At 44.8% G+C, this 12991-nt stretch overlaps 1 protein-coding gene across 6 annotated transcripts in view; it reads right to left on the bottom strand.

Annotated features, from left to right (window-relative positions):
- The window catches only part of LOC132480792 (zinc finger protein 160-like), a 138481-nt gene extending 134905 nt beyond the window's left edge, over positions 1-3576 (bottom strand). For 2 of the 6 annotated variants that reach the window (XM_060085247.1, XM_060085238.1), the window contains exons 1-2: positions 3437-3576; positions 1426-1515 (exon numbers count right to left, since the gene is read on the bottom strand). In XM_060085247.1, the coding sequence (XP_059941230.1) occupies positions 1426-1440 (15 nt within the window). In that variant the 5' untranslated portion in view covers positions 1441-1515; positions 3437-3576. Of the gene's footprint in view, positions 1-1074; positions 1185-1425; positions 1516-3436 lie in introns of those variants that run through there. The other 4 variants (XM_060085237.1, XM_060085240.1, XM_060085239.1 and 1 more) reach the window with 3 other exon arrangements.
- Positions 3577-12991: the final 9415 nt, after the last annotated feature.

The raw sequence follows: 12991 nt of genomic DNA, 5'->3' as shown, positions 1-12991 counted from the left end.
AGGGAACTAGATCCCACATGTATGCCACAACTAAGAGTCTGCATGCCGCAACTAAAAGATCCCACACGCAGCAACGAAGATCCTGTATGCTGCAATAAAGATACCACATGCCACAACTAAGACCCAGCACTACCAAATAAATGAATAAACAAATAAATATTTTTTAAAATATTTTTAAAAATAAATTAATTAAAAAAGAGTGAACTGGAACCATACCTACATCAAAGATAAAAACTTCTGTGTGGGGCTTCCCTGGTGGCGCAGTGGATGAGAGTCCGCCTGCCAATGCAGGGGACGCGTGTTCGTGCCCCAGTCCGGGAAGATCCCACATGCCATGGAGCAACTAGGCCCGTGAGCCACAACTACTGAGCCTGCACGTATGGAGCCTGTGCTCCGCAACAAGAGAGGCCACGATAGTGAGAGGCACGAGCACCGCGATGAAGAGTGGCCCCCGCTTGCCACAACTAGAGAAATCCCTCACACAGAAATGAAGACCCAACACAGCAAAAATAAATTAATTAATTAATAAACTCCTAACCCCAACATCTTCTTTAAAAAAAAAAAAAGACAACTTCTGAGGAATGGAAGTGATGAAAAGTGACTTAAAAAATTTCCAACTGTCAGAAATTTAGGTTGATTTCACAGTTTAAATTCAATGAAGCAATAAAACACCCATTATCCCTGAAGTTTGCTTCTGAATTTCCATTCCATTTCATTCTCAATCATTAGGATTAGAACAAAGTGACTCAGTCATTTAGCTTCAATTGCCTTGGAAAATGTCAGAAAGGGGCCTCCCTGGTGGCGCAGTGGTTGAGAGTCCGCCTGCCGATGCAGGGGATACGGGTTCGTGCCCCGGTCTGGGAGGATCCCATATGCCGCGGAGCGGCTGGGCCCGTGAGCCATGGCCGCTGGGCCTGCGCATCCGGAGCCTGTGCTCCGCAACGGGAGAGGCCACAACAGTGAGAGGCCCACATAACGCAAAAAGGAAAAAAAAAAAAAAAAAAAATGTCAGAAAGAATTTCCACTTACTGGTCTATTTTCCAGATTTTACCCCACTCTTGTGCATATTAATACCTGACTTCCATATGCAGCTTCTTTATCCTGGTTTACAGAGAGCAGACAGTGCATCCTGATGGGGCCTCTCAACAATCCCTGCTGCCCAGTAGCACTGACAGCACGTCTCTAATCCATGGGGGTGAAGCCCTGCCCAGGACTGGGCCCAGTGGAGCCTCCTCACAAGTTCCAGGCCACTGGGTCATGGGGAGACGGGATCTAAGTGGAGATGACAAGCCCTGAGGGAAGGACCCGGGTGAGTGTGAATGTACAGGTGTTAGGCGGGACACTTCAGAGTCAGAGATTAGCGAGTCCAAATAAGGGCATCTGAGGAAGAACAGACAGAAAAATCAACTGAGAATATGACATTACCTGAGAAAGAGCCATTTCTGACTCGTTTTCTCTCCTCTCCCTCCTCTTCTGAGTTTCTTCCTCAGACAACGTGAGTCTTTAGAGGTCGATCTTCAAAGTTGGAAACAGGCTGTTTAATGCTTAGAATCGACACACCCCCTTCCTGAGTCACCACCACACACACAGGGAAGCCCTCAGCACGTGGAACAGACAGTCCTCTGCTGCCCCCTGTCCCAGGAGGGGCTCAGGACAGTAACTCCCACACAGAGACCAACAGGTGAGTTTTCCACACTTTCCTTCAGATCTCGCTCCCCTCCTGGTGAGGCCCTCACGTACCCAGCATCAGCGGGCACCTCAGCTGGACCCGACGATCCCCTGCAGGTCACAGACCAGCCCTGATCCAACCCCTCGCAGAGCAGAGCCCTCACCCTCAGCCCAGATCTCAGCCCTCGGGAATGGGGGGACCTGGAGCCATGATGCTCAGTGACGGATCCAGACTGCAATCACTTCGGGCACGTTAAATACTACTGAGGCTGCACACCACACGGATGATATGAGGGGAAATCTCTAGTCAGGGGGTAGAAAACACACATATGCAAAATGCCTCATCCATCCAATGTGAAGTCTGGATTGAGCACCACTCACAGGAAGCAAGACCAGCACACCTCCCACTTTCTTTTTCTTTTCCAGATGTATAGATATATAACCGATGAATAAAAATTCTGTACCTATGAAGAATACACTGTGACTGCATCCAGTTTCCCCCCTTCTATCTGCACTACTATGTGCTTCCATTTCATTCTATTTGGGTCTCCCTATTTCTTTCTCTTTCTCTTCCCCTCCGCTCTCCTGCTGTGTCTGCTCTCCTCTCTATTTCTTTTCTCACACCTGTCCTGCCCCACTCTGCAACCTGTTCCCCCTCCTGATGTTCTCTCTCTCCACCCTCCCTGACTGTCCTAAATCTCTATGCATTTCTGCCTCTTTCTTCCCTTTTCTGTGCTCCCTCTCTGCCCTCCAGGTGACACCCCTTCCACCCGTTACTCTCCCTTCCGCCCCACGCTCTGGCGTGGCAAGTGGCTGTGCTTCCTTCCTGCTCTCCCTCTTCTTCTCCTCTTCTGATCATCCCTTGTCCTCATACTCTCCCCGCACCACAGTGCTGTGAAGGCCATGGTTCCACCTTTTATCCTCTCTCCGACTCTCTGTGTGAAGCGCTTCACCACTGTTAGCCGCCCGCTCCCGGTGATCCAGAGCCCCTCTCTCTATGTTGAGCAACATCCAGAGCCTCTCTCTCTATGCTGCTCTATGTCAAAGTCTGGACATCCAGCTTTTTATATACTTCTCTATTTCGTTCACTTGCTCCTTTCAAGGCATAATCGCGTTCATTGTACAGTCTATTTACAAGTCGCTCAGCCATCCTCTATGTTGCTATCGATGCTCTCTCATTCTTTTGCCTCAGGTGTTCTACTTCTCTCTCAGTCTCTCTGTCTCTGCTTCTCCTGATCGCCTCGCCAACATATTTACAGGGATGGAGACTGAATAAGATGCCCGCCAACCGCAAGAGACCATTTTCCATCGGGTGGAATTTGGGATGGAAGAACCATGGGTGTCACACATCTGGCCCAGGTCACCTCCCCCAACGCAGGGTGAGAGGAAGGGCTGACTACGAACGGGAGGCCGGGGGAGCAGAAGGACCGGCCCCAGGAGACGCGAGGGCAGAGGGGCTGGGAGGGAGGGAAGGAGTTTCCGGAGAGGGGCGGGCCCTGCAGAAACCCAGGACCGGGGAGAGACCTCTGCGGGGCGACCCGCCTGCCCTCCAGGGGCCGAGAGGGCGAGGCTGGGGGTGTGGGGGGTGCGGCGTGCATCCACCTCACGGAAGAGGACGTTACATGGAGGGCCGAGGGGGAGGGCGGAGGTACTAAAGGGTTTTAAACAGGAAAATGTTGCGAATGAAGGTGTCTACCTGGACCGAAGGCGGAAAAGCCAAGAGAACCGACAAGCCTCAGAACGAATTCAAACCCAAAGGAAAACATACCCGACCTGTATCGGCGACGTCTGGATTTACTTCGGCCGGAGGGTCGGGTGACGGGATTTTAGGTCCGAAGTGACTCCGAGACCCTGAGGATGGAATAAGGGGGGAACCGCGGAGCACAGATTTACACTAGAAAAGAGAAATTCACGCTCCGCAAAGCGATCGTCGAACTAAACTTCCGGTTCCGTAAGAAATTGCGCACGCGCAGATTTAGAGGCGGAACTTCCAGGAGCGCGGCCTGGGCGGAGCGCTACCTGTGAGAGGCTGCGAGAGGAGGGCCCTAACCGAGTGCACTCAGTCGGCGTCTGGAGGCAGGGCTGGTAACGGTACTTTCAAGTACCATGAAAACGCTCGTCTTAAGTTCTTATCTGGAACAGGTTTAAGATAAAAGCTTTCGGTTGTGTCTGAAACTAAGATGTTTCCTCCTGACAAGTTGAAAACGATTTCAATAAAAAGCGTGAGAGCAGGTTTCTCTCACATCCCGCTCCTGCAGCATAAGCAATTCAGTGGTTGGGAACGTGGGTCTCCAAGTGGTAGCTGTGGGGCGCTAGTTCCATCCCGGAACGTTTCCTGCAATTAGAATTAATTTAGGCAGTTCAAGGAAAGAGCTGGACGTGGCTCTATATTACAAACTAGAATGAAAGATACAAAACTTTCCTTGTGTAGAATGAGCCCATTCATGCTGACACCTTACCGAACAGTTTTTCCTTTTTGTTTCTCATTCAGCCGGGTGGCCGAATGAGGCTGAATGACAACACGTGTCAGTTCCAGAGGCTCAGGGACAAATCCCGGAGTCTTGAGACTGGAGGACTAAGCCGTGTGATAATTTCCGTCACTAACCATTGCTTTAAAAAGAGCAATTCGCAATAGGGCTTCCCTGGTGGCGCAGTGGTTGAGAGTCCGCCTGCCGATGTAGAGAACACAGGTTCGTGCCGCGGTCTGGGGAGATCCCACATGCCGCGAAGTGGCTGGGCCCGTGAGCCGTGGCCGCTGAGCCTGCGCGTCCGTGAGCCTGTGCTCCGCAACGGGAGAGGACACAACAGTGAGAGGTCCGCGTACCGCAAAAAAATAAAATAAAATAAAAATAAATAAAAGGAGCAATACACTGTAAAAATTTGTTGTAAATTGCATTGTTCATTTTTTTCCCCAAAGTGTTTTATTTGCCTCTTAAAACTTTCCCCCCCCAGTTTTATTGAGATGTACTTGACATACATCACTGTATGAATTTAAGGTGTACAGCATAATGTTCTGACTTTCATATGTTGAAATAGTTATCAATAAGTTTAGTAAGCATCCATTATCCCATATAGGTACCATAAAAAGAGAAAGCAAAAAAAAAAAAAAACGGAAAAAATATTTTTCTTTTTATGAGAATGTCGAATGGAAAAAATGCACAACGCGAGAGGTGTGCATTGTTTTATTTGGGGCAAAATGAGGACTATACTCCAGGAGACAGTCTCACATAGCTCTGAGGAACTGGTCTGAAGAGGTAGGGGGAAAAGTCACTATAACTGTGATTTTGGTGAAGGGGGATACATGCGATCAAGCACACATTTTTGCAGAATGTCGCTACCAGTCCTGCGGAGGTTTCTGCTAGTCATGAGGAGCAGATGTCTCCATTAATGATTTTTTTTTTTTTTTTTTTTTGCGGTAGGCGGGCCTCTCACTGTTGTGGCCTCTCCCGTTGCGGAGCACAGGCTCCGGACGCGCAGGCTCAGCGGCCATGGCTCACGGGCCCAGCCGCTCCGCGGCATGTGGGATCTTCGTGGACCAGGGCACGAACCCGTGTCCCCTGCATCGGCAGGCGGACTCTCAACCACTGCGCCACCAGGGAAGCCCTCCATTAATGATTTAGTGCTTATCTAGATACGAGGAGATTCAAGAATTTGGGCTCATAAAATCTTCTCCTGAAAATATCTAAATATCCCAAGGCCTGTTCTGACCGTTTTTACAGCGCACAGAGTGCTTCATTCCTGATCTACACCCTAAAATACTTTTAGGGTGTCTTGAAGGTCACCCAATGCACCAGCTATTGATTTAAGCCTTGTAGAGTCAGATGGCAAGTTCCAAGTTTAGTTTGCAGCGCCCCCTCATGGCCATAAGTTCAAACCTGTTCGGTAGGCATTTCATGACCATTTCATAGCATGGTGCTAGGAATGCTCATTCCTAGGTCGGGGAAGGATTTTATTGATAGGCCACTCACTGCGCTATTACTGGACTAGGCCTTATTAACAGTAGCAAAACGTCTCTGGACCACCTTACTATTCTGTTATGGTACACGGTGGGAAAAAAATCCCTCTTGTTGCTTCTTCCCATGTCTAGAGTTACACTGTTATAGTCATTGATCTCATAAAAACTACCTATCCGGTCAAGTCCTTCAGGTCACCTACTCATCATTATTTTTATCAGAGGCTCAGTCACACATTTGGTAATACAAGAAACAATCGCCTTCTGAAACAGTCAAAATAGAATATAGCAAGTAACACTGATAGAGTTATAAGTAAATATTTAAGCCAAGAGCTTCCTACGCCAAACCAGATTTTGAAGAAGTCAAGACTAGGGAATGGGTCACTTTAAGGCTGAAATCTGACTTTTCATATGGTTCATTAAATGTGTTATATCAGAGGATTCATCAGGTATGAAAACACAGCATGCAGTTTGAATTATGGCACAGGTGCTCCCCTGAGATGCCCTAAGGATGTCAACGGGCATGCAGTTTTGTAGCACAGCTTTACTCATCATAGAGACCTCAGAATTCAGTAGGTTAATAGTCTGATTAATATCATTGAAAGCCTATTGAGTGAATTTTGTTAAGGCTCCAGTGTGGGCAATTACACTGTCCAATCCTATTGAATGTGCAAAAGTCGCTGGTAAATGATCATAACAGTGGAATGCAGATTTCTTGACCCATCAGGGTCATACCTATGGTAAACTGGTATGGCCATCTCCAAACTGGTATGTACATGACCTTGAGTCCAAGGGAATTTACAATACTATATTAGTTGGAATACTTATATTAGTTGCAGGCATACAGCATAGTGACACAGTATTTTAATGTTATACTTCCTTAGAAGTCCTATCAAAATAATGGCTATGAATCCCTGTGCTACACAGTATGTTACTTAAGATATTGCTTATCTATTTTAATTAATTTATTTTATTTATTTATTTTTGGCTGCGTTGGGTCTTCATTGTTCCGTGCGTGCTTTCTCTAGTTGCGGCGAGCGGGGGCTGCTCTTTGTTGTGGTGCGCAGGCTTCTTATTACAGTGGCTCCTCTTGTTGCAGAGCACGGGCTCTAGGCGCCCGGGCTTCAGTAGTTGCAGCACGCGGGCTCAGTAGCTGTGGCTCGTGGGCTCTAGAGCGCAGGCTCAGTAGTTTTGGCACACAGGCTTAGTTGCTCCACGGCATGTGGGATCTTCCCAGACCGGGGCTTGATCCCGTGGCTTGATCCCGTGTGCCCTGTATTGGCAGGCGGATTCTTAACCACTACGCCAGCAGGGAAGTCCCTGCTTATCTATTTTATATCTAGAAGTTTGGATCTCTTAATATCAAATTGCTATCTTGCACCTCCTCCCTTCCTTCTCCCCACTGATAACCTACATTTTTTTTTTATCTGCGAGTCTATTTCTCTGTTGCTATATATACTTCTTGGATTTATTTTCTAGATTCCACACACAAGTGATAACATATAATATTTGTCTTTGTCTAACGTATGTCACTAAGCATATTGCATGGAATATTATACTCTCAGGATAAACAACAAAGACAGCTGACAAATCTGTTTCTAACATCTTTTCCCTTTACCTTTCTCTGTTTTTGAGGTGGAAATATAAAATTCAAAAATTCTCATTTCTTATTAAAATTAGCTAATATTCGGAAAAACGTAAAATTATTGTTTTCACGAAAATGGAACAAAATCTAAAAATTAAAAGGGTTTTGCCTCTCAATCTTCACCCTTCTTAGTCATAAGAAGCCATGTTGCTATAAGGAAAGTGAAGAGGGAATTTTCTGGTGGTCCAGCAGTTAGGACTCGGAGCTTCCACTGCAAGGGCCTGGGTTTGATCCCTGGTGGGGGAACTAAGATCATGCAAGCCACGCAGCATGGCCAGAAAAAAAAAGTGAAGAATAAATGGTCATGAAGGAGGAGAGGACCCATCACATCCCACACGGCACCCTCTGGACTTCCCGTGACGTGAGAATGAGAAACTTCCTACTTCTTTCAGTTACTAATTTCCAGGTGGTTTGTCACTCACAAGTAAAAACTATCTTACCTGACAAATAGGATTTTTACTTTGTGACGGCCTCCTGTCAAGCAGAAATTTCCCTTTTGGTGACTGAAGCAGCAAACAAACAAAACAACTTACTGCTGAAAAATGCGGACAGTCATCAGAGCATCCAGTGAGTCACAGCAGTAACATCAAAATCACTGATGAATGATCACCGTAACAAATAAAATAATGTTGAAAGTTCGAAACATCATGAAAATCATCAAAACTTGACACAGAGACACGAAGTGACCAAATGCTCTTGGAAAAAGAGCACAAAGATTGGTTCAGGCACGGTTGCTACAAGCCTTCAATTTCCAAAATGCAGCATCTGTGAAGCCAATAAAGTAAAGTGCAATAAAAAGAGGTATGCTTGGGACTTCCCTGGTGGTCCAGTGTTAAGACTCTGAGCTTCCACTGCAGGGGGTGAGGGTTCAATCCCTGGTTGGGGAACTAAGATCCTACATGCCACACAGAGCAACCAAAAAAAAAAAAAAAAGGAAGAAAGAAAGAAAAGAGGTATGCTTGTATAAAAATAAGTTACCATAACAACAATTATATATGATGATAACCCATTTAAAAATGGCAAGAAATACTCATAAAATTAACTACGGATACTGAGTAAAGAATCGAAAACAATTTGCCTTAAGAGATTATTTTTGCAGTCAGACAACATGGCTTCACATCCTGACTCAGGCACTTGCTGAGATGGAGCTGAATGAGTCTTTAAACCAGTATTTGTCCTATGTTCCTTCATTTCTGAAATGAGAATAAACATCAGTATCCTTTTCAACGATGAAAATTCAATGAGTTATTATGCTTAAAGCATTAATAACAATGATTCTTACCCGAAGTCTGGTAAGAAAGATAATAGAGATTGAAATTAAGGGAATTCCCTGGAGGTCCAGTAGTTAGGACACCGTGATTTCACTGCTATAAGGTTGGACCCCTGGTCCTGTAACTAAGATCCCACAAGCCATGTGGTGGAGCCAAAAAAAAAAAAAAAAAAAGCGAAATTAAGATCACTTTTTAAAAATAAATTTATATTAATTTATCTATTTCTTTATTTTTGGCTGCATTGGGTCTTCGTTGCTGTGTGTGGGCTTTCTCTAGTTGAGGAGAGCGGGGGCTACTCTTTGTTGCGGTGTGTGGGCTTCTCATTGCAGTGGCTTCTCTTGTTGCGGAGCATGGGCTCTAGGCGCGTGGGCTTCAGTAGCTGTGGAGCACGGGCTTAGTTGCTCCGTGGCATGTGGGATCTTAGTTCCTGGACCGGGGCTCAAACCAGTGTCCCCTGCATTGGCAGGCGGATTCTTAACCACTGTGCCACAAGGGAAGTCCCAAGATCACTTATCAAAGAAAAATATATTATTTTTGGTTGAGAACAAATTCTAACTGGAGAATATAGGGTGTCAGTTGTCAAGTTGGAAGTAGCACAAATCTTATTTTCTCTGCAAGATATTTTGGCTCTGAATGTCACTGCATCACTGGAAAATGGTAGGATAGCTTCCAGGCATTTGGCAATGGAGACTCTCTCCTTGTCACAAACTATAGTTGGAATCTTGGGGTCTTTCTTTTTTAAATAAATAAATTTATTTATTTATTTTTGGCTGTGGTGGGTTTTCATTTCTGTGCACAGGCTTTCTCTAGTTGCAGCGAGCGGGGGCTGCTCTTCGTTGTGGTGTGCAGGATTCAGTAGTTGTGGCTTGTGGACTCCAAAGCGCAGGCTCAGCAGTTGTGGTACCCAGGCTTAGTTGCCCCACGGCACATGGGATCTTCCCAGACCAGGGCTCCAAACCGTGTCCCCTGCATTGGCAGGCGGGTTCTTAACCACTGTGCCACCAGGGAAGTCCTTGGGGTCTTTCTATCTCATTCATTCTTAAAATTTCATTCAGTTCATTGCATGCTGGTTCAACTCCACACACTTGATTTTGAAGCACTTGACCATAGCCAACTCCCAAATGAAAAGACTTCAGTTCACCATTTGCCATTCCAGTACTTTCACTGAAGTGAACCCCTAAAGGAACACTCTTTCATCATGTTTATAGTGCACCTAACTTTATACATGTGGATTGTCACGTCACAAAATTCCCCAAACAACCCACTGATTTATCTCTTGTTTTAAAATGAGAAAGTGTGAAATGTAAAGTGTGGGAAAAAAATAATGCTAAGGAAAAATTGTATTAAAATATTTTATTATAGTAGAAAATCAACCATGTAACTTATAGCTTAATACCATACTTAGAAATCAAAATTTTAATACTCTTGGGACTTCCCTGGTCCAGGAAGATCCCACATGCCGTGGAGCAACGAAGCCCCTGAGCCAGAACTACTGAGCCCGCGTGCCGCAACTACTGAAGCCCGTGCGCCTAGAGCCCGTGCTCCATGAGAGAAGCCACCGCAATGAGAAGTCTGCGCACTGCAACAAAGAGTAGCCTCTGCTTGCCGCAACTAGAGAAAGCCCCTGAGCCAGAACTACTGAGCCCGCGTGCCGCAACTACTGAAGCCCGTGCGCCTAGAGCCCGTGCTCCACGAGAGAAGCCACCGCAATGAGAAGTCCGCGCACTGCAACAAAGAGTAGCCTCTGCTTGCCGCAACTAGAGAAAGCCCATGCACAGCAACGAAGACCCAACACAGCCAAAAAAAAAAAAAAAAAAAAAAAGCCCAAGGGCTTCCTCCTTCGATACCAATTGGGAATTCAAAGCATAAATAGGTATCCACCTATAAGCACCACTCAGGAATCACCTTAAGGCACCAAGCCAGTCAGCATTATCTGTTTCCTCAAATCATTTTTTGAACACCTTGGAATTCTCCCATCTCCCTGAGAAGCTGACAAACATTCTCCTAACATTTCATGTTAAAATCAGTCTCAATGACCAAACCAATCTTTGGGTGAAGTTCCATCCTAATCCGGTGAATGACATAACTGCAATTTAGCAACAACAACAAAAAGTGCTCTGGAGGTGAATATATGAAATTTCTACTTTATCTATCAAACAGAATATTCCTATCGTATACTGTTCGTTTTTAAAAGTCTTAAATATCGATATTTTCAAATTATTGCACTGAGTGCTTCAAGGAAAAAACTGAAATTGCATGATTTTGTAATTTTCTAATATTTTTCATATGCTTACTATATTCCTATTTTCCCCTCATGGAAATCAGGGTGGGTGCATGCTGTGACATTTACTTAGGAACAAAAAGGGACATTAAGAAATACATTCAGGGGCTTCCCTGGTGGTGCAGTGGTTGAGAGTCCACCTGCCGACGCGGGGGACATGGGTTCGTGCCCCGGTCCGGGAGGATCCCACATGCCGTGGAGCGGCTGGGCCCGTGAGCCATGGCCGCTGAGCCTGCGCATCCAGAGCCTGTGCTCCGCAACGGGAGAGGCCACAGCAGTGAGAGTCCCGCGCGCGTACCGCAAAAAAAAAAAAAGAAAGAAAGAAATACATACACTCATATACTGCATATTCAGGAATGGGGAGCAGGTTGTAGGGAGTGCCAAAAAAAAAAAAAATTCCAAAGGCGGAGTCACTTGCCCCTGAGAGGACAAACCCAGACTTAATTGCAGTTTCATCCCTCCCAGAAAAGTGACCTTAAACCAATCACTCTAGAATTTCCTAAACAACACTAGTGAGGTAATAGACAGGAAAAGATTTTGCCCTACTTTCCCCAAAAAAGGTAACCTTGCCTGACACTTTTAAAATTATTTATTTATTTATTTGGCTGCGCCCGGTCTTAGTTGCGGCACATGGAACCTTTGTTGTGGCACGCGGGATCTTTCAGTTGCAGCACGCGGGATCTAGTTCCCTGACCAGGGATCGAACCAGGGCCCCCTGCATTGGGAGCTCAGAGTCTTAACAACTGGACCACCAGGGAAGTCCAGAAACTATCTTTTCTTTAACTAATAACTTTCTTATCCTGCCCAGTATCTGCCTATTAAAGCTTTCCATTTTGTACAGCTCCATGGAGCACCTCTTTTTTTTACTAGGTGGAATGCTGCCCAATTCATGAATCATTCAATAACACCAATTTGATTTTTAAATTTACTCTGTCCAATTTTTGCACAATAATAGAAGTCAGAGTCTGAAATACACTGCTATGATATTTTCATTATACCATCTGAATATTATGGAACAGAGAGTGGAGAGGAATTCTCAAGTACAAATTATGAGAATTTAATCCCCAAATTATATGTTGTTTGATTCTATATTGGAAAGAAATTATTGCAGATTCTTTCAATCCTGAGAGCCTAATAGTGCACTGTTAGCTTCCCTTGTAAAGTATTGAGATGGGGAAAAACTGTGCTGGTGGAAGCAACAGGATTCATCCAGGGTTGACAAAAGTGATTAAACTTATTAATTAAAACAGGAGACCTACAATACATTCTAAATAAAACACTAACCAAATGTAATTGCAGCAGTTAAATGTGACTCATACACATACACATAATATTCTGGTTCTTTTGAATAAATTTCCCTCTCAAGATAACTGCTCTCTGTTCAACTTCCAAAAATAAGACTAATTGCTCATTAAACATAGATATATACAACAGTTATGGCCATCCAGTGGAGAAAGTGACCAAGTTTTCCCCTGCATTATTTCCACCAATCAGTCCCTAGCAACCTGTCACTTTCCTCCCATGAAAAGCCCAGTCCATTAATGTCCTTCCTGCCCTGTTCAAGGTCAGTTGGTAGACGATTCTGTCCCATAACCCACTGTGGAGTATCTACGGAAGGGCTCCCCAAACATAAGCATGATGGGTCATGTCCTAGTTTTACATTATTTTCTGCCTCTCCCTAACGATAATTTACACAATGTTCAATTTAATAATTCAGGACCCTTATTTTTCCAGGCAACATGGAGGTGAAGGAACCACACCTAATGAAGTTGGCCCTTTCATCTTATTGACTCCTTCCCAGAGACCATCATCAAAGGCCTACACTGAAGGTGTAAGATCAACAGATTTCAAACTTCACGTTGAAAGGCATAAATTGTAACGAAGCCTTTTCAAGAAAATTGAATATTTATACACTGGAGATAATGGGCCATTTCCACATATATTCTTCTTACCCTCATATATGCATCATGTCATAAGTTTTAACACACTGTGACTTGTAATGCTTCTGCAGTATATAATATCTCAGATTAATCTGGAGAACTACAGGCTTATTTAATCCTAGTATGCATTCTTTGATGTGTGGTCTATTGTAAGAATTGCTAAAAAAATTCCCCAAATTTATTACATTTGTAAGGGGTCTCCCAACTATGACTTTCATGATGCTCCCTGCAGAC

This window comes from Mesoplodon densirostris, chromosome 19 (genome assembly GCF_025265405.1).
Source record: "Mesoplodon densirostris isolate mMesDen1 chromosome 19, mMesDen1 primary haplotype, whole genome shotgun sequence".
NCBI lineage: Eukaryota > Metazoa > Chordata > Mammalia > Artiodactyla > Ziphiidae > Mesoplodon > Mesoplodon densirostris.
The sequence above is the reverse complement of the archived record's forward strand: the minus strand, read 5'-3'. Positions and strand labels throughout refer to the sequence as shown.